This window comes from Vespula pensylvanica, chromosome 3 (genome assembly GCF_014466175.1).
Source record: "Vespula pensylvanica isolate Volc-1 chromosome 3, ASM1446617v1, whole genome shotgun sequence".
Classification (NCBI taxonomy): domain Eukaryota; kingdom Metazoa; phylum Arthropoda; class Insecta; order Hymenoptera; family Vespidae; genus Vespula; species Vespula pensylvanica.
Window position 1 is genome coordinate 9,508,731 of NC_057687.1, and position 26,749 is coordinate 9,535,479.

Genomic DNA, 26,749 nt, shown 5'->3' on the forward strand with positions numbered 1-26,749 from the left:
AAAGAACGTGAAGATTGGATACACGTAAAATGTATCTTGTTAAATGAAATTTCATTTACTTAATAAGATATAATATATGTAGATATAATTTCTTTTTTAATTTCTCAACTGACCGATATACATAGTATTTGATATAAATAATTGTTAATATATAATTCAACATCGTTTCATTCTTTTTGAAGTATTATTTTACAACATTTACGATCTTTCGAACTTTTGACTTTCAAATTTCAAAGTCGATCGATCGATGCCATTCACCGGAGACTCTGCCTTTCTCTCTTTCTCTCTCTTTTTCTTTTTTTCTTTTTCTCTTTCTCTTTCACGTATAATAGTAACGGTGAAGTCGAGCTTCTCTTTTGAAGTTTCTACATTCTTCTCACATCTGCCTACGAATCCTTCTTTTACACAAAGAGAATTATATATATTGCGTATATATACATATGTGTGTGTGTGTGTGTATAGATCAGAGGAAGAGAGAGAGAGAGAGAGAGAGAGAGAGAGAGAGAGAGAGAGAGTATGTACATATATACGATCACGAAAATGTAGAAGTAGAAGAAGAAAATCGTGCTCGGAGAGTCTGACAGACGATCTTAAGATATTTTATTCGGAATACGTGCTTCCTTTCGTAAAAACGAACAATTTCGATGTTTAAGTACAATATGTTTGGCACAGAGAGATAGAGAGAAAGAGACAAGAATAGAAATAGATAGATAGATAGATAGAGAGAGAGAGAGAGAGAGAGAGAGAGAGAGAGAGAGAAAGAGAGAGAGCAGCATGAAATTCTTATAAAATATTTTAGTCATATATCGTGAGTATGATTGATAAGATTCGACGAATGATCTCTATAAGAAATCTTAACGCTGTTGATATATCTTTATTTATTAAACAAAAATAATGAAATAAATTAAATAAATATCGAAATGATCTATTATATATTTTTACGGTCAGAAAGACGACGAGGGAAGATTAAAATAAAATATTTTAATAATAAATCGCGACGGTGATCGATAAGATTAATATTGTTGATAAAAAAACTTAAACGTCTGATTCACTTTTTTCTTTTTTTTTTTTTTTTTTTTTTTTCTTTTCACTTGAGTATTAACGGAAATAAAAGGAAAGTATCGATCAATTTCATTTTGCTAGGATCGGGAAAGGACGGCGAGGGTGAAAATAGAAATAAAATATTTTCGATCATAAATCGTGAGGGCGATTGATAAGATTAATATTGTTGGTAAGAAATCTAAACGTTTGATTCATTTATTCTTTATTTTACTTAGGTATTAATGGAAATAAAAGGAAAGTATCGATCGATTTCATTTTGTTAGGATCGGGAAAGAACGACGAGAGTGAAAATGGAAATAAAATATTTTCAATCATAAATCGTGGAGACGATTGATAAGATTAATGTTGTTGATAAGAAAAATTAAAACGTTCGATTCACTTTTTTCTTTTCTCTTTTTTTTTTCTCTCTCTCTTTCTCTCTTTTTTTTTAATTTTATTTAAGCGTTAAAAGGAATAGAAGCAATATATCGGTCAATTGCATTTTTTTCGAATCGAAAGGACGACGAGTGAAAATGAAAATGAAATAAAAAGTACGATTGATAAGATTAATATCGTCGATAAGAAATCTAAACGCCCGATTCATTTATTCTTTATTTTACTTAAGTATTATAAAAAATAAATGAAAAATATCGATCGATTTAATTTCATCGAGATCGAAGAAGGACGACGACGTGCGAGGATTAAAGTAAGAAAAAAAAATATTTTAATTATAATATCGCGAATGTTAATTAATATCGTTGATGAATTAATTCTTTTTTTATATCTAATTATTAAGAAAAAATAAAAACGAAAAAAAAAAATCGAATTTCATTTTGTTAAAATCGGTCGAAGCGAGCCTGTGTTGCACGGTACGGTGCAGTGCGGTGCACTGCGGTGCCGAGTGAAAATGAAAAGCTCATTTTCTTGACGTCAAAGAAGGGAAAACGTTTCTCGTTCGTGCGAATTGAAAGCATATCGTTCGTTTCGAGTAAACTAGACGACTACCTGCCGGCTTGTATATATATGGGGTTTGGCTTGCTACTTCTCTTGGTACGATAGCCCGAGCAATTTGCTCGGATAAGCGAGCCCAACTGAGGATGAGTTCGAGCTTTGGAAAATTCAGGAATCAAGTTGCGTCTTTCATCGGCCGTTTCGCACGACGCCGTTTCGTTTCTCCCGATTCAAATACGAAATCGGATCGCTTTTCAAGCTTTCTGTATATACCTGTATATATATGCACCCTGTAGAATACGTGTATATATATGTGTGTGTGTGTGTGTGTGTGTATATATAAGTATTATATCATCGAATTTTTTATCCTATATGAATATTCAAACTCGATAGTAAATTGAACTTTGTTAATCAGTTGGAACAATTTATTTTGTTTAAACTTTATATATTATTTTATCGTTGATCCGATATTAATTGATATCGTGATTGAAAATTTTCTTTCTTTTTCTTTCTTTTTTTTTTTTTTTTTTTTTTATTATTGAGAATATAGGTCTATGTATAGAAGGACAAATTATACGAATTAGTTTTAATTGTCGCCCGTTTTATATATCACGAGTCGATTAATATTTTTTCCTGTCTCTATTCTGCTTTTTATCTCTTTTTAATTTTCTTTTTATTTCTTTTTTATTTATTTCTCTTTTATAATAAAAGTAACACGGGTCTCATTGAAATCGATTTAGTAAGACTTTGGCTGATTTCCTTATAGCTCGGTATTATTGAATTAATAATTCGATGTTAGTGATTGAATTTTTTTTATTATCGTATTCCAAGTATTCGAATTATTTGCAAATAGCATTTATTAAAAATTCATTACACACACACACACACACACACACACGTATTTTTTTCTTTTTCTTGTATCCTTTCTTTTTCAAATAAAAGTCTACACAATGCCTCTCAATTTTTATTGCAATACTAATAATAATAATACTACTACTACTATTACTACTACTACTACTACTACTACTACTACTACTACTACTACTACTACTAATAATAATAATAATAATAACGGTAATATAATCAGTCGAATTAGTCTTGAAATAGTCTCGATAATTTTCCACAATAGAAAGGTATCGAGTTTATCGTTAACGAGTATCCTGTGATATTCTGCAATGCGACAAATGCTAAAAACAGGCATGGCGAATTCGACGCGCTAATTGCTTTTCATTAACTTTTAGGCGAGTCCCCTCGTAATTAGCCGCTCATTTTACTGCGCAAACTGTCGAGAGCTCTTTTTTCTTTTTTCTTTTTTTTTTCCTCCTTTTTTTTTCCTTTTATCTTTTTTTTTTTCGACTCGTCGAGTTATCCTGGCGGATGTCGACGTGTCATCGATGTTTATCGGTGCTTCGAGGTTTTGTACGGGTCGCTCGTTAATAACGAGTCGTTATCGTTTGATTGCTACACCCTCGTCTATGGGTTGTACATCATTCGGACGAATCCCTCTATCTGTGTGCGTATACGCAGAGATGTGTACGATGCTGTAGCAGATATATATATATATATATATATATATATATATATATATATATATACACACATACAAACTGTAAACTCGTATACGTCCTTGATAATTAACTCATTAAGTAAATAATAAAAAAAAAAAAAAAAAAAACCAAAGCTACGAGATTGTATTCTCTCTCTCTTTTTTGTTTACCTCTTTGTCGTTGTAATTTAATTTTCAACATTTCGCACAACAAAGTACAATTCCGATTTGTTTCGTTCGATTTTGCTTCTTTCTTTTTTTTTCGCATACGAAAAATGTTAAATCACGTTATTATCCATATAATAAATAATTATTATTTTATATAGAACACGAGAGGTCAACAATGAATTATTCTTCGTTATAAAGATTCGATTAAAGAAATATTTTATTCGCGAAGGAAAAACGAAAAGAAAAGAAAAGAAGAGGAAAAAGAAAAAGGAGAAAGGAAAAAAAAAAGAAGAGGGTGGGGTCGTACTATCGTGTTCATTGTGTTCGTCCTGTTATTTTCTCGACGTCGGACATCGATAAGAAAGATTTTTTTTTTTCGTTGTATTCTTTTTCTTTTCTTTTTTTTATATATATCGTTCCGGCCATTGTCGCATTTGGACGAACCGTGACGAGAGAGGACACGAGAGATCGTCGGTCTCCTTCGTGAAGATTCCTTCGTAGAATATATATATATATACATACACACATACATACATACATACATACATACATACATACATACATATATATATATATATATTCGTGTACGTAATACAGACACGTCGTTAAGTCGCACACGTGAATATGCGATTTCGATCGTGAGTCGACTTAATGGATGCGCGTGACTAACCGTTCCCTATTACGATACGATGTCAAAGTCGTTGACATGTTAAGGTCTTGAAATTCTTAAGTGCATTCAAGTAAATCCATTGAGTACATATACACACACACATATATATATATATACTTACTTGCAAAATGTATTATATATATATATATATATATATATATATATATATATATGCGTATGTTTACGTGTACGTGCACCTTCGATGAAAATGTTTCAAAGGCCATCCATGCTCTTTTTTATTATTTTCTCGTTTAACGACAACGTCATTGGAGGAATCTTGTTCGTTCCACTACAAAAGCTGATCCGTCCCGTATAAGAAGTTGAGAAGAAACGCCGTAACTCTTTTAGCGACGGGGAAACGAGAAAAGTTCTAATTTATCCGCGCCTAGGAAATACATTTTGCTTGCCAAGAGTAGAGAGCTTAAGCTCGGACACGGTTCGAGAAACACGTTCGTTATTGTTTAAGCTTTCTCTCTCTCTCTCTCTCTCTCTCTCTCTCTCTCTCTCTTTCTTTGCAATGGTTTCTGTCTTTCAGTAGAAAGAAGAAACGCAGGACGTAGACGGTTTGTGACGAATCGTATTTGTCAAGTGATATAAGGGGCGTCATACTACTCGCAAACGCGTGTCTTATTATTTTTATAAAAGGGACCGTCTAGAATAAATTGTTCGTACTTAGGAGGGTCCAACAATGCGTCAACTCGTAGGTTCTTGTTATTCTCGTTCTTTCCTTTTTTTTTCTCGTTCTTTTCTTTCTTTTCCTTTTTGTTTTTTAATTTTTTTCTTTCATTCTTTCTGTTTTTCTTTCTTTTCTTCCTTTTTTCTTTTTTCTCACCCGGATAAAGATTCGCGAAACAGATAGAATGAAGGATAAGAGAAAACGTTCGGATGCTCCTTGGCAAATTGTATTTTTGTCGAGGTGAGTTGGAAAAATGTATGTTGCTTGGTTGGATTCAATCTATTCATGTTTAGATACATACAACGTGTATGTATCTGTCGGGTGTATGTGTGTGTGTGTGTGTGTCTCTATTAATTTTAGTCACAATTCTTTTTTACCATTTCTTGTGTTTCCTTTCTTTTTTCTTATCGACAATTTCGTAAAATATATCTCTATGTATAAATCCTTTTTATTTCTTTTTCTTTTCTTTTTACGTTTTTTTTTTTTCTTTTTTTTATTATTTTTATTGCAAATAAGAAAGAACATTCTGATCATACGAGGATGCATTTATTCTTCTTTGATATAATTTTTGTTTTCTTTTATTTCTTTCTTTCATACACGATTTTCCTATACGTAACTTAGGTTATAACTCAGTTATCGCAGGGATATATTTCACCTGCGAGTTGTACCTGGAAAAATTCGAATCGAAAGGTCTCAACCATCTGAAAGAGATAGATTTCACGAGGAATTTCAAGCGTCGACGATCTTTTCAAGAAAAATAGAGATAGAGAGATAGAGGTAGATATATGTATAGATATACGTATAGATTTTGTATTATACATACATACACAGATATGTGTATATATATATATATATATATATATATATATATACGTATGTACAAGGTAGATCAAAAGTTTCCAGGAGATTTTAAAAATCAATTACTCAATTTTCGAGATTTTTTAAAACTAATTTTTCTTCTCTTCAAATTCTAAAACTACGAGTTCAAATGTAAAACGAAAAAAATATAATTGATTTTTAAAATAAACTGAAAACTTTTGGTTTAACTTGTAAAACATTTACGAGCATGTTAAAAATCTATGTAATTACCAAAATGTCGATTTGATTTTTCTCTCTTTAATTCGTTAGTCACAATTCGAAGAATTTGTAAAAATTAAAATTCGCGCAGAAGAATTCGTAGAAATGAGAGAAATGTCCATTATCTATCTCGTCTTTTGTTAATTAGAATAATTTTCCTCGGGCGACTTACCACGTGATTTATTTTCGATTAATCAGAATCGATAATAATATTACGATTACATAAATATAATCGATAATCAAAATGGATGATAATATTATCATCAAATAAATCTGTTAGTTTCATATCTCTTTTCTCTTTTTCTTCTTTTCTTTTTTTTTTTCTGAAGATATTCGTAATAAATGATATTTTGGATGAAAGGATAAAATGTTTTGACCTAGACGAACATTTCTATATATTTTATATACGTAACACGTGTACCTAACTACGTATATGTATTTACGTGCATGGTGTTAGACATATACATACATGCACATATGTAGTATTCTCGCTTCATGTTCTTTGCATAAAACAGGGAGAATTCATTTTGCATTTGCCCGGTGAAAGACATTCTTTTTTTCGGAAAGTGGAATTTTTGATTCTTGTTCGCGCATATATATATATACACATATATATATTTCTCACGTGCATGATTCTGCGATGGACAGAAAATTTTTCATATAGAGAGATATATACATTTAAATGAATAATATTTAATATGTAAATTATTGCACTATTCTCAAATATACATATATACATATATATATAATTATATATTAATATATATATATATATGCATGTATAATATGTGTACACATTTGTACTTTGTTCATATTTTACAAAATTTAAATACTCCGTGGTAAATAGTAAAGATAACATTGCTATTGTCGAAACACATACATGTACACCCTCAAACACATACATACATACACTCACACACACATATATATAGATGATAATACCTACACCTTTTCTTGTTTTTCGACAAAATTCCTGATTTTTCTTTCATAGTTTCTTTCTATCCTCGAGCGATATACAAAATGCTTGGCATATTTGCTACGTGAAACACAATCGAATTTCTTCGTATTAAAATGACTTTATCCATTTTCCCGTAGGGTAAGGCCATTTTCTCCGTGCGGAGAAAGACTCCAGATTTTTTTTTCTTTTCTCTCATTCCCTCTCTCTCTCTCTCTCTCTCACTCCCTTTCTCTTTATCTCTCTTTATCTCTCTTTCTCTCGCTGTTTGAAATTCTCTTTGAAAGTAGTCCTGGTGAAACCAACTGTGCAAAATGTAAAGGAAGAAAGGTGAAGAGCGAAAAAAGTGGGGTTTGGGGAGAGAGTGGGTAGGAGAATGAGGAGTAAGGGGTAAGGGTATGGAGAAGGGAGAGGGAACACGTCGTCGTTACAATTTCTTTTTTCTTTTCTTTTCTTTTCTTTCCTTCTTTTTTTTCTCCTTTTTTTCTTTTTTTTTTTTCAACTCGCTCTCTGCTTTGTACCAGCCTCTTTTACGATAGAAACGAAAAGGGGGTGGCTAACGGAATGGCTCGTTTGGATTTACACGGATTGTGGATTATGAATGTTCCTCGTTGGACGAAGATGCTCGGATTAGAGGTGAAACGCGATATCGTCGAGAGCTTCAAATCCATTGACTTTTTCGTTATTACGTACGATGAAAATCGGATCCCTCGTCGACCGGTTGGAAAAGAAGGATTTTTCTGATTTGTTTAATTTTCTTTTCTTTTTCTTTCTTTTTTTTTTTTTTTATGAAAGTAAATCGATTTTCATTATTTCGATTGAGAGATATCATAAGAGAAGTATCGTTGTTAATAATATTTAATAATAATAGTATAACGATCGATAGTATACAGAGTGTATCATAATAATATTTACTATATATATATATATATAATAATATGTTGTAATATAATAATGTTAATATATATAATAATATATTATTATATATGTTATATAACAGTGTTATAATATATCATAAAATAGTATTCAACAATGATAATAACATTTTTAATATCATGTTATATACATACGAAGCAAAGAGAAAGAGAAAAAGAGAAAGATAAAGAAAGAGAGAGAATGAGAGAGAGATATGAAGTTTTACAAAAAAAAAAAGGAAAAGAAAGAAAAAAAACAAAATATGTTAGAATATTTTCTATCTGGTTGTGCCTCACGCATCCGAGAGTTTTTATATCATAGAAATTCATCTCATTCCTCTCATATGTGTAGACAGATATTTACCATATATAGATATATACATATGTGTTATGACTTATATTAACGTAATACGTATGCTTTACATTGACATTCCATGCGTGTAAATGATACCTAAGCTATATATATACATACATACATATATATATATATATACATACATACATACATACATACATATATATATGTATATATATATATGTTTATATATATATATATATACTTACATGTAAATATACGTATCCAGTCCTCCTAACTACGAAGATCCAAGACTTCCGTAAAGCGTTTGAAAGCGGATCTAAAGCCGTAGACACGCGATAACCACACGAGGCCATGTATCATCCTAGTTGTACGGTTAAGCCGTGTAACGAGCACGCCTGCTTGGATCGTGAGATGTATATATGTATACCGGTAGGCCGATTCTATGCTCTTAATCTCTCATACGTTCATCGTATCTTCTGCTCTCTCTTTTTCTCTCTTTCTCTTTCTCTCTCTCTCTCTCTTCCCCCTCTCTGTCACTCTTTCAAGAACTAACGCAAACATTTACGCTACAAGCTTGTCAATTTTCGAAGAATTCTGTCTCGATACTTTGATCTTCCTTTAATTTATTTGTATTATTTACTAATCAAGATCTACTATATTTGAACATGTATATGTTTATATATATATTTATATATATGGATATTGATATCTGTTTACATATATATATCAATATTGATATGTATGTACATATATATATTATATATATATATACGGTTTTTATATGTATTTTTACACTATATATATATATATATATATATATATATATATATATATATATATATCATTTCTATTTTATTTTACTACATATATGGATCATATAGATCATGGTAAGGATACGTTAAATATCTACATGTAGAATTTATTCTCTATTTTACTTAGTCTCTGTGCAAGCTTTGGATATCCGATAGCTTATGTAGTTAGATCCGTAACGAACACGTAATGGATACCAAGAAACTCTTTCTGTAAACTCTCATATTTCAAAATCGTTATTTTATTCTCTCTCTTTTTCATGCTCATTCATTTTCCTACGTTCGAAATAACATTTACTCAAAATGATTTTCAATACTAATGTCTAAACGTTTATACATACATACATACATACATACATATATATATTCATATATATGTATGTATACGTATATACTTCATCTCAATCTTGAAACATTAAACATTGATTTCATAGATACTGAACGTGCGTACATTTTTTCCTTTTTTTAAAAATTAAAATTACTACTTATTAAAAAGAAAGAAAACAAAGAACTCAGTTATATTTATATTTAATCGATTAAAAAAAGTCAAAAAATAATTTTTTTCTCCCGACTTAGTATGTTACTTCCTCTATCTTTTCTCTTTATTTATTTAAGAATTTAAAATTACCTACCCGTCCAACAAAAAAAAAAAAATAAAAAAAAAGAAAGAAAACAAATGCAAAAAATCGATTATCGTCGTCGTTAAAGATCAGATCGTTTAACTGGGTCCAGTGAGGCGAACACGAGGGACATCGTACGACATCGTAAAAACACAAAACGTTCGCGGTTAAACCAAGAGTACTACGTAGGTCGTGGCGGCGCCGAATTTTGGAGAGGTCGAACCGAAGTATTTCTCTGTCGACCTCCCCTATCTTGGCCGGAGGTCCTCCGCGAGTCGACCTCAACTCGAGGGTCAGAGGTTAATGCAAACCATTAGTCTCGGAAGCGAAGGGTCGTCGCGACGAAAAAGTGCACTCACTGTGTACGAACTTTCGGAAGAGCATGTACGTTTCTATATCGTATGTACGTACGTATATATATATATATACTTATATACATATATATATATGTGTGTATGTATATATGTATTTATATATGTATATATGTATCGTCTGAAAGTCCAAGGACCAAACAAGACTATTGCCCTGTAAAAAATATCGTCAGACCAGTCGTCTTTCTTATTTCCTTCTCTTTTCTTTCATATTCTTTTTTCATTTTCTTCTTTTTAGTTTCTCATTTTTTCGTTTTTGACCCTTTCTTCTCTCTTCTTTACGTACAACGTAAGAATCATTTAAGACGTAAGAAGTTTTTATCCAAGACGTATAAAGACGTATAAAGAATCGATAGTAATTTAAAGAATATCTGTATATATGTAATTATTATTGGATTTAATTATTCCTTTAAACGTGTTCGTTGAATTAGACTTTTCTCAATATTTGTCAATTTAATTTTCCGTGAATCGACAACTCTGGACCTTCGTGATCTCGAAAAACATGTTGCACGTTTTAATTTCGGCTTTAATTTTCATGATGGATTTAGTCGAGGGATGAACCGATGAACCGAAAAAAGTATACATACATACATACATACATACATACATACATATTATATATATTTATGTATGTATTATATATCTATATATATGTGTATGTTTATACCTACGTTCATACTTCGTGCGTGAGCGTGTCAAATGTATTCCCGGCTGACCAAAAACGGTTTCATCTACTGCCCGTACCATAGCACCACCTGATATATGAAACCATGAATAATTTTTCATGGGAAATTACGATACACGTACTCCACGTGTTTTTATTCGACGGCATTAAAAAATAAAAAAGAAAGAAAAAATCAAAAAAGAAAAAAAAAGAAGAGGGGAAAAAAAGAGAAAACGAAAAAAAGAAAATTCATGTCAATACGGGATGGGTAGACAAATTTTTTCGCTCTTTTTTTCTGTTTTGTTTTGTCTGATCGTTCGACAATCCAACAATTTACGAATAATTTATTACAACGAATCGTAGATATGGATTCTCTTATATCTTTTATTTCTTTTTTTTTTTCAAATTTACATATCTATGCGATCGTAATTTTTCATATTACTACTTTTTTACAAATAGAGAGAGAGAGAGAGAGAGAGAGAGAGAGAGAGAGAGAGAGAGAGAGAGAGAGAGAGAGAGAGAGAGAAATACACACACACATACATACATACACATTATTTAAATTACACTTATATCTAATTAGTCAAAAAATATTTCGTATCGTTCAAACATGAAGGCTTACTATCTTGAACACTATCAATCTTGATCTCGGTTTCGAAAAACGATTTTATACCGAGATACGATTAATCAAATAGAAAAAACTTCTCTTTCATTCTCGAGCTTGACTCGCTAATTAATCCTAGTTTCGTCGTAGTTACGTCGATGATTCTTAAAGAACTTTAATGACTCAGTCTTTCTCTAAGGAAAACAATTTCCCTACGATCTTTAAGAAAATTCTTGTTTCTTACCTTTTTTATCTTTCATTTTTATAAACGACAAAATTTTAGGAACGATCGTTTCACATGCCGATGCTCGTTTCGAAGAAGACATTTTCTCTCTCTCTCTCTCTCTCTCTCTCTCTTTATCTATTTTTCTATGTATTTTTCCTTCTATACATATATATATATATCTCTCTCTATGTTTCTATCCGACACGCGAGCTTGAACTTTTACGGTCGATCTCGTCCCGTCGAGATGGAGAGTTCGAATGTTCCATTTTCCTCTAAACGAAAAACCCTGTCCTTGTATATACGCGAAAGAGTTTTATCGGAAGCTCGTCGCTTTTCCACGCCCGAGCTTTTCCTGCTTTCTCCTTCCTGCCCGAAACCCCGTTTCGCTGTCTTTTTTTCTTCTCCCGTTTCTCCCCTTCCTCCCCTTTCTCTCCCTCTTCACCCCTCTTTCTCGCACCTCTTACCAAGGACGTTTCAATTTGTTGAGCTTTCTTCCTTCTCGAGGCAGCTTTGCCACGCGTTTTACATCGTTCACGTCCATGTACTTTTCTTTCAATTTTCTGTTTTTTTTCTCTCCCCCTTTTTGTCCTCCTCTTTCTTTCTTTTTTTATTCTTCTCGATTGGCTGCACTTTTGTTTGTTTGTTTGTTTGTATATTCGTTTTGTTTGTTTGTTGAAAATTAGAGAGAGAGTGATAGATATTGTTAATCGTTAACTATCGATCCATGGTATAATTTTGATTACGTCGTATCGTCGTATGAATCGTTACGAAAGAAATTTATTGTTACGTTTCTATTTTCTTTTTTCCCTTCATCTCTCTAAATCATTGCAAATGAAAAAGAAGTATTTTAGTTAATCAAGTAGTAAAATCAATTAGTAAAATCATTATCAACCGAATATGTCGTACATCTTTCGTGTGGAGTTGTGATACGAATTGAAGATAGATTTTGAAAAGTTAACGAAAGAAAAGTTGTCTTCGCAAACAATTTTTTCTATAATCTTCATTTCTATATATCGCGTATATTTTTTCCGAGTGGGGTGTGAATCGTTAAAAAAAAAAAATTCTTGCCTTTTTTTTTTTTTTAATTCTTTTTTCTTTTACTTCAATCTTTTTTTGGACTACTTTTTTTTTTGTTTTATCATTTTCTTTTTTTCACTTACAAGCGAGCCAATCGCTCCGCAGAACGTCAGGACGATTCCGAGGAGTAGACGCGCGTGTCCAATCGGATTACGGGATAAGGCAGCGAGGTAGGATATTATGAGCGTTGATTCAGGATTAGCCGATGTGAAATGAAAAATTGCGGTCGAATGCGTGGGATAAAGTACCGCCTTTAGTATCTATGACGTCGGATAAAAGTATTAATAATGTGAAGTATATTTTTTAAAAGGAGCTGGACGAATACATATATGTACACACACGTACACAGAGACAAGACGAATACTTTTTTTTTTATATAAAATTATTTTATATTACATGCGAGTAAATATATTTTTCAAAAGGAATATGACGAATATATATATATATATATATATATATATATATATATATATATGTCGAGAGACTCGACAATTCTTTTTTTTTTTTTTTACATGAAATTATTGTACATCATATACAAGTATATTTTTTTTTAAAGAAATAGAACGAATACATACACACACATTCCATAAATATTATTTTTCTTTTACATGCAATTTATTTTACATTGTATAAAAGTAATAAAAAAGAATTAATATTGTCGATGAGATGAATGTTGCCAGAAATGTTTGTTAAAGAATATTGGATACGAAAGGTATCACTTTACAGGACAAAATTTTCTATCTAGCGAAATTACGAGCGATATTACAAGAGGACTTTCCAGTGGTTTCCGGAGAGAAATTTCAGTTAAATTCGAAATTTAGACGAAGTAATTAGTAGCGAGACAAAGACAGACAAAGACAGCAAGACAGACAGAGAGAGAGAGAGAGAGAGAGAGAGAGAGAGAGAGAGAGAGAGAGAGAGGGAGAAAATATGCGAGGATAGGAAAGGATTCTAACGGATATATAATCTTACTCGATGGCTCAACACAACTATTCATTCCACTTTTGAAACTACTGAACAATACGAAAAAAAAATTCACGAAACTTTATGAACTTTAATTGAACGCTTCTTTGAATGATGACCATGATAGTTACTTTGTTAATTACGAGTTTGCTGTTACATTGTTTAACCTAATATTCATTAAGATATATATACGTATATATTGTATATTGTATATTATTTTTATTCAAATATCGTTGTAATATATATATATATATATATATATATATATATATATATAGGTATATGTATATATGGTGGACAGAAAAAGTGTATAAATCAAGAAAGTTTCTCTAAGAAGCACTTATAAACAATATAACAAATGAATTATTATAATATATTATAAATATCATTTTACAATTAACGATATAAATTACAATAATAATAATCGATTTATTTATACATTTTATATTCCAATATTCAAAGTGATATCTAAGATGAGGTTATAGATATGTCAGATAAAACTTATAGATAGATATAACCTATATCAGTGTCTAATATTCCAAGTTTAAAGTGAGATAAGATGTTACACATAAAAGATTAAAGTATATAACGTACATGTCCTGTCCCATTGGGAAGAAACTTACAAAATATATATATATATATATATATATATATATATATATATACATACACGTATCTACATACATAAACTACAAAACAATGATGATACTATATATCAGAATATCACGTTTTTAATCAAAAATTTGACATTACATTTTAGATACATATACAGATACTTACGTGCTTTTCTTTCTTCTTTTTTAAATTTAATCGTTGTTAAAGAATAACACTTATTTCTCGAAATGCTTTAACGTTCTATTTTATGGTCATTTGGCAAACGACGAAGCAAGCACGTTGCTGTTATATGGGTGTTCGTTGATGCTCGTAACGCGGCTTATAACGTGGTATTCACTAGATTCTGTCCATTGTGGCCGAACGTTCAATATTGACGGATAATCTCGAGACCAGCCAGGATGATATCGTTCGAGGAGAAGGATATCGTGGACAGCGATAATGTCGTCGGTCCTGTGCTATGCCGACAAATGTTTGAACGTCTGGTAAACAGAGAAGATAGAGAGAACGAGAGAGAGAGAGAGAGAGAGAGAGAAGCTGCTTTCGCAAAGTTTCGTGTATATGTATGAACACAGCCTAAGGTCATTCTCGCCTTATACGACGTATAAACACGTTCTCGCCTATCCTACGTTAGAGCGGTTTGACAACATTATTATTATTACTAGAATGGAACGTTATTATTTTGATTCTCGGTTAGATTAGATCGTTCTTTCTTTTATTTTGTTTTCCTACTTTTTCTGTTTTGATAATAAGATAACCGTTCGGTCGTTCATTTCGAACGAATATCCTCGCTCGTATCAGTCTTACACGAGTCATCGTCGGTGTGTAACGTCATAAAGCAAGTGAGTTTCTTCTTCTACTTTGTAAGTCTTCTTATAAGTTATGTTATAAATGTTATTATTATCGTAGCACTGATTATTTTCTTTATATCCTTGTATATCGTATTATAATATTTTCTATATACCATATATTGCGTAATATTTTCTATAGGTATTATATTATATTATTCTAATCGTTCAAATTAATAAGCTTCGTCAATCGTTAATCTACTGTGAACGAAACTAATTAACTATTTAAATATCAAATATTTTTTTTATCGAAAACGAAGAAAACCAAACAGACGATTCGCGTTCTAATCTAATTAATCCTTAAGATATTTTATCTTATTTTATTTTATTTTATCTTATTTTCTTTCATACAAGACAAATGATTTCATATACCTAATCTATTTCATAGATATTTATCCCGATCCAAACAATCCTTCGAACGAATTTTGTTAAAAATATTTTTTTCTAAATACTCGATTAACGTTATTACTTCGTTCTATTCGTTTTTTTCAATCGCATTTACTAAGTCAGATGGTAATCGATCGGGAAATAAGAGAAGTTTCTGAAAGCAGCTCATTTTGCCGGATATGCCAGCTAGCAAGATCGTTCCGTTTAATCGAGGACGAGGAATATAATGAATGTTACATGAGTAACGAGCGACGAGGGGCTCCTGTAGTACACATTTTACGGTGCACCCGTCCGCAGCGTGAAAAATTGCGAGAGTCGTTTCGTCCCGACTATATAATGCGTAATTATGTAAAACAAAAGGGGGACTGGTAGCTGGTTGTGAGGGTGGGGGGTTGTGGGGGGCTTGTAGGGGGTTGGAGAGGGGTGGGAAGGGTTAGAGGGGGGATTGGATGAAGTGACGGTGTTGGGAACGCGACACACTCGAAGTACACGACCAAGGAAATTGAAAAGTCTCAAGAAAATTTCTCTTGTCAAGGATCGATCGATCGTTCGATCGATGGATCGTTCGTTCGTTCGATCGATCGTCTCGACATTCGTGGGCGTCGTTCCATTTATGGAGAGATCTAATATAAATCGAGATGATCGAATAAACGATCTATCTAATGATATTTTCGTAAATTAATAATGATCGAATATGTATATTATGATACGATTACGATTACAATAGTATAGTATACGAATTTTATCGATTTTTATAATAATTAATCTTTTTCTTTTTTTTTTTTTTTTTTTTGGACAGATAATAAAAGGAATCTATGAGATTCTAATAGAATTTCTAAGAGAAATTATTAAAATAAGAATCGCTTTTTTGTGAACGATATTACGTCGATCTTTCAATGGTATTGATCGAAATTAAAATATCTGAATAATTAATGATCTTTTCAAAAATTAATAGGATTTATTAAGTACAGATATTATATAAGTATAATCTGTTATAAGGTTATACTTATCGATTTTATCGATGTTTATATGAATGGAGAGAAAAAATTGCTTTTTAAATAGGATCTATGGGATATTATAATAATACTTTTTTAAAATTAAAATTAACAATCGAAAATTCAATTTTTAAATTAATAATAATGATCGAATAGCATCGAGATTTTATTCAACATTGGTATTTTTGGTGAATGGATAGTTGAAGTAATTAGTTTTGGAGTATTAAATGTGCAGTCAAGTGCAATCAAGTAAGATCAGATCGGCTAAGATTTCGAACTTGAAAGTTGATAACACGTACTAATCTCGTCTCGTTCGGACTTACCAGATCTTACGTTATAATCGATTTCAAAATATTCTTCTTTTTATGAAAATTATAATTCATATTATTTGGATTAAAACTTTTCAATTTGACTTGTATTTATTTTGATCGAGCAGTTAAACTTTATGGCTATATTACTATTACGCTACAGTATAAGCCATAAAATGCTTAACGGTTTGAATGATAGAAATGTATTATACTTGCCATAAATTTTCGAAATAGCAACGATATAGTATCACTTAAGTTTTCTTTCATATTGTTTTTTCCACTATTATAATGTATTTTATATATATATATATATTTATATTATTAGAATGTCAAGTAAAAGAATGTGAAAAAAGTGCAATTGACATTTAGTATTAAACCATAAAATGAAAGGCTATCAATATAAAATATATTGTCGTACATCTTGGTCAAAATTTAATTTGAATTCTTTTGTCCACCCACCAAAAAGAGAAAGTGAGAGAGAGAGAGAGAGAGAGAGAGAGAGAGAGAGAGAGAGAGAGAGAGAGAGAGAGAGAGAGAGAGAGAGAGAGAGAGAGAGAGAGAGAGAGAAACTATAATAATAGATATTGTTATGAAAAAAACATATCGATTTAACGATGTTATTTATTTGATCAATATTTATTTGATCAATATTTTTATTAATTAATGGTTAAAAATATTTTATAAAATATACTATGAATATATATGAATATTTTAGTCGCTATAAATAATTAAGTATTAGGTATATCACGTAATGATGCTTTACTATAAACGCTGATGATTTATTTAAAATACTAACACAATAAATACCATTCGCGATTCCCGGAAGAAAACAAAAATTTGAACTTCAAACGAAATTGATGGAATGAATGATTTATCGATAATATCGAAAATTAATAGTTCGATCAAATATAAAGTATTATTATAAATGAATGAAGAAAAAATACAAAAAAAAAAAAAAAAAAAAAATAGGAAAAGAGAAAAGAAAGCGATCTTTACTTAAGATCGTTTGCTTGATCGAATATTTTAACGTACTTAACAGTTTCTCGATTAAAGTTATAAGAGAAATTTCGTGCGTTGGGGTTGTTTATTCATAATTTTTTTTTTTTTTTTACATATATCGATTTCGTAAACTAATTAAGAAAAAAGAAAAAACATTGATTTTAGAACGATTTCAGAATTCGTGGAATAAATGATCGATAGATATATGATAGAAATGATCGAGATAATTTATAAAATTAATAGATAACAAAATATAAATACTATCATATATAACATATCTAGTAATATTTATATTTAAATCATAATTGTTATAAATATTATAAAAAATTAATAGATAATAAAATATAAATACTATTATATATAACATTATAATATTAATTATTACAAACATACATTACTAAATTATAATTGAATATAAAAAGAAATATATAGAATCACTTTGTATAGAATTATTCGATCACTTGGAAGTCGATATTTCCCATATAATTTTCAAAGAAATTTCGTAAGTAGGGGTTGTTTTTTCGAGAGTATATTGTCCTTAATGTTGGAATAAACTTGAATCGGTCAAATGGCGAACGAATGAACGAAACGAAAGGAATGAAACGAAAGGAGCGGAGGAAAGGAGAGGAAAGGAAAGGAACGAATCGAACGAGAAGGAAATGCGATTCGTTTCGTGAACGAAGGGTGTAATAATTCTTGCGATCGAGTGTGCCACGATCAAAGGGTACTGATCAAGAGGAAGGAGTAAAGAGAAGGAGAAGGAGGAGGAGGAAGAAGAGGAGGAGGAGGAGTAGGAGTAGGAGGAGTAGGAGGTAAGAGAGTTGTGGAACGAGAGAGTAGTAAAAGCAGTGGGACGGCTTTATCGCTGGCACGATCATGGAATAATAAATAGAACGAGGGGCCCACGGTGGTTGACACACTGGTAAGGTTATCGACGCATGAAAGAGTAAGCTATCGTTAATATTATATAGTCGAAAGGAAAAAATTAAACGTTACACCAGTTACTAGTGATTTTTATGTCCGTTTATCAAAATATCATTTCGTCTTATTCGATTCCATAAGACTTTGTTATACAAATTTTAATATATTCTTTTAATATATTCTTTTTTTTATCAATTAATTAATTTAATTTCTCGATCATTGGAATATACGATCGATTGTACGCTGATTTGAGAAATATTGATTTCGATATAAGTAGGAGAAGAGAGGAAGAGAGAGAAAGTCGAAAATATTTATTATAAAAAATAACAATGAATTTTTTGTTAGTTAATTAACAATTTATATATTTATTTTTGTGATTGAAATATTTATCTATAATTAATTATACTTACTTTGGAAAGACAGATTTGGAGATAAGTATTATAAAAGAGAAAGGATTGAGAAATACTTGTTATTATAAAAAAAGAAATTGAATCGTACCTATTAATTAATTAACAACTTATGTATTTCGTTTTCTTTGTAAAGATTCGAATGTATGATTATCGAATGTACGATTACCGACTTTCGAAAGACAGATTTTAAGATAAATATTAGATGAGAGAGAACGAGAGAGATAGAAAATGTGTGTCAATATAGATACTTCGACTAAAAGGAAGTCGTGTTAGTCGATGTGTAAGTACGACGGTCAATAAATTTATGCATCTCATGCAGAATTCAGTTCTCATCCTACTTGTGGATTTAAGCGTTAATACGCTTAATTCTTCGTTAATCTCTAAGAAAGCTTTGTCATTCTATATTTTCGTATATATATATATATATGTGTGTGTGTGTGTGTGTGTGTATGTGTATATAAGTCGAACTCAAATAAGATATAAATTCAATGAAACCTCAGAAGTACATACATCAGCGATTTATTAAAATTTTCAGACCCGTTAATTTATTGATATTAAAATGGTATTTACTTATTCGATCATTTATTGTATTGGTATCGATAATAAAATATCGATAGGTATGTACGTGAATAAGTAAACGATTAGTCGATTAATACAATAATCGTCATTATTTTTACTTTTATGTAAGATATTTATAAACAGGTGTAATAATTTGTCAGTATTTTAAATAGATGCTCGGTGTTTTTAATGTGTCGACGCAATCCAGATGCAACTACTATATTATTAATTATTTGTATCGATCATTTATATCACTTAGCGATGTATTATTATAAATACTGAATCAAATATTCATATATTTTACAAAATACTTATCATTAATTAATAAAAATATCGAGCGAATAAATAAAAGCAACAAATGTAGAATTGATAAATAAAACGACACGTAAATATTATTCCTTCGGTTAATTTATAACACACGATTCGATTATTTCGAATTATTCGAAGATTTGTTTTAACGCAGAAAGGATCTAAAGTTTTTGAATTCGAATAGGTATCGATTTTCTTTAATCTAATTTTTTCGTTTCTTCTTCGTTTCTTTTTTTTTTTTTTTATTTTCTCGAATCGTAAAAGATAACGACGAATTGTTTTATTTTAATCATCGGTATAAAATTTCAATCAAAAATATCTCGAAAAGGAACGATCGAAAAATAATCGAACGATTTAAAAACTTTTCGATCGATCTCGTGTATCGCTCGAAAAAATAAATGTAAACGTTCGATCGAGATTTAATCGATATAACGCAAATTAGATCTTTTCAGTTAACTTGAAACGAAAAAATTTTTTCAGTTCTATATTACAACGCGTAATTGTAATATTTTTAATCTGAAAATTTTTATTATTTCATAATAATAATAATAATAATAATAATAACAATAATAAATATTTACTTTTGTGAAATTTAATACGAAACGAAATAACGCGTATATATCGATAAGTGAATACATGGAGATATTACAGATGATGTAATATCGATGTTTGTAGATGACGTAAGGCGGCTTTGTAGAGACGATATAGAATATGAGTGTTAGCCGACGTTAGTTCGTATATAACGAAAAGCTCCTATATTCGATCTACGTTATATTTGATCGGTTACGAGCATCGGTGACATTGCAACCCATCTATCTGCTTTACCAAACGGATTTGATTAACATCGGCTCTACGAAGGGTCGACACTCGATCTTGTTCCATGGCATTTCGCGTTTCGTTCTACGCAAAATCATACCACCGATATATTCATGGAATATGAAAGGTAACGAGGGGGAGAAGAGGAGGAGAAGATAAACACTAAATTTATTTACGTTATAATATGAAAATAAACATTTTTATCCTTTGTCGAAGAGAAGAGAAAAATAAAAGAAAAAAAGAGAAAAAAAAAAAAGAAAAATCCAAAATCAGATCGTCGGACTATTCGAAGGAATCTTTTTTCGCTGGCTCGTTGCTTTTTCGTTGTTAAAAATTAAGTTTAGAAGAAAAAAGACGAGATCAAAGAGTATTGTTGGTATATTCTCGATATCGATATCGAACGATATCTATTCTAAAAAAAAAAAAAAAAAAAGAAAAAAGTAGAAAAAAGCAACCAACGGCAGAGAGAATCCAGAGAGTGAACCGGGAAGTCATTTTTTTCTGCCTGTGCGTGTGTCGTTGAATTCTCACGAAACGAAAACCGCATATCCCGAGCTGTAGTATATACATGCATACATCCGTACGTATATATATACATACATATATACATACATACAAACAAACATACATACATACAGACATACATACGTATATACATACATACATAAATGCATACATATACATAGGTAACAACGCATAAATCTTTGGCGGTGGGACGGAGGGAGACCTCGGGAGTTCCCCTTCTCGATCGTAAAATATTTCACCTCGGGAAACGTGCACGCTCGCGTCCGTTCCACCACGTTTAAGAGAGGGGTTGCTGGCAGCCTATCTCGCTCTATGGAGGTTTAATAACGCGTAACTTATGCGAGAATGCTCAGAGAAATAGAGATACCTATCGAAGCCACGAGAAACGACTGAGAGAAACAGAGAGACAGAGAGAAAGAGAGAGAGAGAGAAAAAAAGAAATGGAGAGATAAAAAGAAACAGAGAGAAAGAAGAAGAAAGAAAGAGAGAGAGAGAGAGAGAGAGAGAGAGAGAGAAAGAGATAGATTAATATTACGAATCGTCCAAGTTTAATATAATGCGTTAGATTACATGTTCTCAACAACCGTGTGCATCGTATCTATACAGTTACTCTCTCTCTCTCTCTCTCTCTCTCTCTATATATATATATATATATATATATATATATATATATCTTTCTCTCTTACTCTCTCTTACTATTAGTTTCCTAGCCTTTATCGAAGACAAACGCGTTCTCGTGTGTTAATGAAAAAGTGTGGAACGTCGAACGGACGTCCAGGGTCCATCACCGTCGTCCTTCCCTCCCTTCCTCCCTCTCTACCCTCACCATCTCCTCAACACATCCAACATCGAGTCCCGGACCGTCCTACGGGAGCTTTTCTACGATTAATTTCGAGGCTTCTACCGTTTCGAAATACCAAACGATACACTGACGTACTCTTTAACAGACTCTTTTGCAATCCTTTGCAAAAGATACTTTATGTTCGTTTTTCAATGTATGTATATACATATATATATATATGTATATATATATATATGTACGTACGTATGTTTTTAGATACATATGTACTTAGATAGGTAGGTACATAACCCTGAACGTTCTGTCTTTGTATAGGTAGATTCATTCACCATTTCCAACGTCTAAAGAGTCCACTATAATTATTCCCTTTGAATTTAACAGGTTCCTTCGGATCTTCGATTTTCGATAGCTCTTTGATACTCTCTCTCTCTCTTTCTCTCCCTCTGTCTTTTTGTTCCTTTTTCTCTTCTCTTTTTTTTTTTTTTTCTTTTTTTTCTATATTCATGTACGTGCGCGAAGATATGAATGACGAGAATTTAATGGAGAACTGTGAAGGAGGAGGAGGAGGAGGAGGAGGAGGAGGAGGACTGAAAATTTCTAAAGGGAATGTAAAATGAGTGTGTGCGTGTAATCTTGTAATCGGATATACATATGTAATTATTAGTTCGTAGTATAGAATGATTAGTAAAAGAATCTACATATATATATTTTTTATTAAATTATTTTTTCTTCTCCTTCATTTCATTTTATTTTCATCTCGTCTTATATTTCTTTCTCTCTCTCTCTCTCTCTTTTTTTTCTCTCTTTCTCTTTCTCTCTTTCTTTCCCTCTGTCTGTCTGTCTGTCTTTCTTTCTTTCTCCCCCACTATTAACGTTCCTTGCAAGGCCAATTAATTAAAGATATTTTCTTTTAACGAGCTCGTTTCTTCCTGCCTTTAGTAAGCGTTTTGAAAGATCTTACGCAGATGCTGGCGTCACTGGAGTACGCCTTATTTCAGAGAAGCCATAAGTAAATATTTCTTTAAACAAGAAGAGTACTAGAAAGAAAATGAAAGGTAGGAGAAGAATGAAAGAAGGAAGGGTAGAGTTAGAAAGAAGGAGAAAGAAACTTAGAGGATGGTTTATTCCTTAGAGTAAAAGGAAACATATATATATATATATATATATATATATATATATATATATGTATACACTCGTACACGCATACACACACACACATATATGTATATAGAAGATGTGCGAGCCTTTACGAAAAATTACTAACGATAACTTCGTCTGGCAAGTTAACGATTTATAGGTTACGTTTTCTTCGCTAAATTGCACAAAAGCAAGAACGTTTCCTACACCGCGATTAATCTTCTAGATCTTATATAACTCGAACAAAGAAAATTCCTTCTTATAATCTAATAAATTTGGTTAAAACGAAACGAAACGAAACGAAACTAAATGAAATGAAACGAAATTCTTTCTTTCTCTGTTTTGACACTCTGAACAAACGGAACGTTGTTTGTATCATTTACGTATGTTATTTATAAAATACATACACATGTGTGTGTGTGTGTGTGTGTATGTACATATATAGATTTTTAATATCCGATCGTGAGAATATGATTTATGAAGATACCTTACGCACGGAAATCCTTACGAGATGAAACGAGCAGCGTGAAATTTTCTGGCGTTATCTCACGGGAATATCGTACGTCTACCGCACTTAATTCCACTCTAATTTACGGTCGACGTAATGCGGAAACTAACGTTCTTACGATTTTACTCGAAGAATCTATTCGATTCTAATATGTCCTTCCTTTTTGACTGAAAGGAAAAAGAAAAGGAAGGAAAAGAAAAAAGAAGATTATATTTGTTTTTTACGATATATATATATATATATGTTTATATAAATATTGAAAATCGTCGATAAGTATTGTCGAAATATTTAATAGTTTGTTATTAAAATAAATAACGTTAATATATCATACATCGAAAATGTATAATATTTTGTATCTAAATGAATAATGGTATAGAGTATATTTTTTATTGAAAATAATTTTTGATATTTTCTATCCAGATAAACGACACTAGTATTTTTTTATATTGAAAATGTCGATATTACTTATCAGTTAACTCATATACATCTACACACAGAGCGTGTACCGATCAAGAAGAAGTTCATGAATTGTCCTACACGATTTTCGACGAACGTCTTTCTGGCAATAAAATTCGAACGGCCGAGTTATTGGCAAACGTACATACATAAATCTCGAACTTTAATGTCCTCTCGAAGTGCTCTCGAATCGTCTCGACAATTTATATTCGATACAATAGCCTCTCTACTACGTTCGATGGCAATTAGCGGATTTATCGGTGACATCGATCGTGGGAAAGAGGAGAATACAAAAAAGAAAAAAGATGAAAGGAGAAAAAAAAACGAGAAAAGAAATTAAAGAAAAAAAAGGGAATGAATGAATAAATAAATAAATAAATAAATAAATAAATAGAAAAATAAAAAAATAAAAAAATAAAAGAACTAAACGCGAATCCTCCACCCTTCGATTCGTATTTTCTAATCGACGTGTATCGGTACTGAACTTCTCCTTCCAATCGAGTTTATTCAGCTTCCAGTAGAAAGACATGCCTATCTGTTTACCTCTACATATATACCACTCTGTGTTTAGTCCGTGTTTACAAACATTCCAACAACGATTCGTATCGGAAATTAATCAATCTGACTCTGACTGTCGCGGAATAAGAGGGACGTGTTTCTAATTTCAACGATAACTAAGTTCAAACTCTACATTCGTTCCAGCTATGTACCTTCGACTTATAGTTTTTCTTCGTATGTATATATACATGTACGTATGATTCATAAAAGTATAATTTGTGCAATTACATCTTTTTACGTTTGTTAGACAACGTATTTGAATTAATTAAAAATATCGACATTTTGTTCTTTTCCTTTTCTGTTTGTTCCTAACGAATTTTATAACTACGATAATCGTACGTTAGATTAATTAGAAAGTTCGTGATAATTATATTCTAGGAAATTTTACGATTTTAGAAAGATCGCGTTATATTTGTCAAGAAATTGGACTCGATATTTATACGATCAAACCGATCGAAAAAATCGAGATCTTTTCTTCCAACTCGATTCGACAATTTTACGATCAGATTGATTGGATCAATCCTGACATTTTTCTTTTTTTCTAAGAAATCCGATTGGACAATTTTTTCGATTAAATCGATTAGAAAAATAAATTATCATACGTTCTTTCTAACAACATTTTATTCGATTGTTTGACTTTAAATACTAGAAAAATAATTTAGAAAAATTAATATATACTTTCCTAACGAATCTTGGTTTGTTCGATAAATTTTAGAGAGATATAATGATTACATAATAATTAGAAAAATCATTTAGAAAAATTAATATATTTTATAACGGATCTTTATTCGATAAATTTTATGTAATAACGACGAAACTCTTGCGGTGAACCAATTAGGAACCTTTGCCCTTTACCTGCGTCAGTCGATCACGATGGTGGTAGTGGTGGTGGTGGTGGTGGTGGTGATGGTGGTGGTAGCAGTGGTGGTACTGGTTTTGGTGGTGGTGGTTGCCACAGCGGGTGGGGAATATTATGTTACCGCAGGATTATTAAATTTTAATCTGACCGCGTCCATCCCACGTGCGAGCAGGACCCCTCGCGGTGTCGAACACGTTGCTTGATCCTTTATCTTCTTTTTAATCGTTTCTTCTCTCGATCGAACTTTTATTATTTCTTCTCTTTTCTTTCCTTTTCTTTTTCATTTGTTCAAACGTGACCCTTGATCTTATGACAAAATCATTCAATAAAAAGTTAATTATTATAATAAATTATTGAATGTAATTTAATTTCAAAATTCGATACTTATACGATAATATATATATATATATATATATATATATATATATATATATATTAAAAAAATGTATATACGTAAAAAATGTTATATTTATTTCGATTTTACCGAAACGATTATTGATTTTATAATGAAATTTGATATTGTATAATTAGATATGTAAATGATGAAGTTTGATAAATTATTAAATATTCAATTATTTATTTATATCATAAGATATATATATATATATAGATATAATTTTATTTTTATATTATACAAAAAGTCTCCTTTTACTTTTGGATTTTTTCTAATACGATTATTATTTTTATTTCTATGATGAAATTCTTATTTTTATTTTTATGGCCAATTATTGAATTTATTAAAATTATTGACTATATATATATATATTGTATAATATTTAATAATTTATATATATATATATATGTATATGTATATTTGAATTTTTGTATTAATTTAATTAATTACATACTCTTCTTTTCCTGATTGTTTTTAGATGTGTTAGGAAATTGTCCTTTGGTACAACCACCACAATGGGGTGCGGTACGAGAAAGGGTTCTTGAAGATGGTACTTTACAGACCGTATATTCCTGTGAGGTAGGGCGTAGACTAAAAGGACACAAGGTAGCCACTTGCACGGCGAACGGTTGGGATCATCCTGTACCCAAGTGTGTACTTCTAGGTAAGTTGGAATAATTATGAGGGTCATTGTCCAAGC

General features: G+C 31.0%; 1 protein-coding gene across 3 annotated transcripts in view; it reads left to right on the top strand.

Annotated features, from left to right (window-relative positions):
• LOC122628160 (fibrillin-1) overlaps positions 1-26,749 on the top strand; it is a 129,475-nt gene that overhangs the window by 29,844 nt on the left and 72,882 nt on the right. For all 3 annotated transcript variants that reach the window (XM_043810113.1, XM_043810115.1, XM_043810114.1), the window contains one exon: positions 26,528-26,713. In XM_043810113.1, the coding sequence (XP_043666048.1) occupies positions 26,528-26,713 (186 nt within the window). The remainder of the gene's footprint in view (positions 1-26,527; positions 26,714-26,749) is intronic.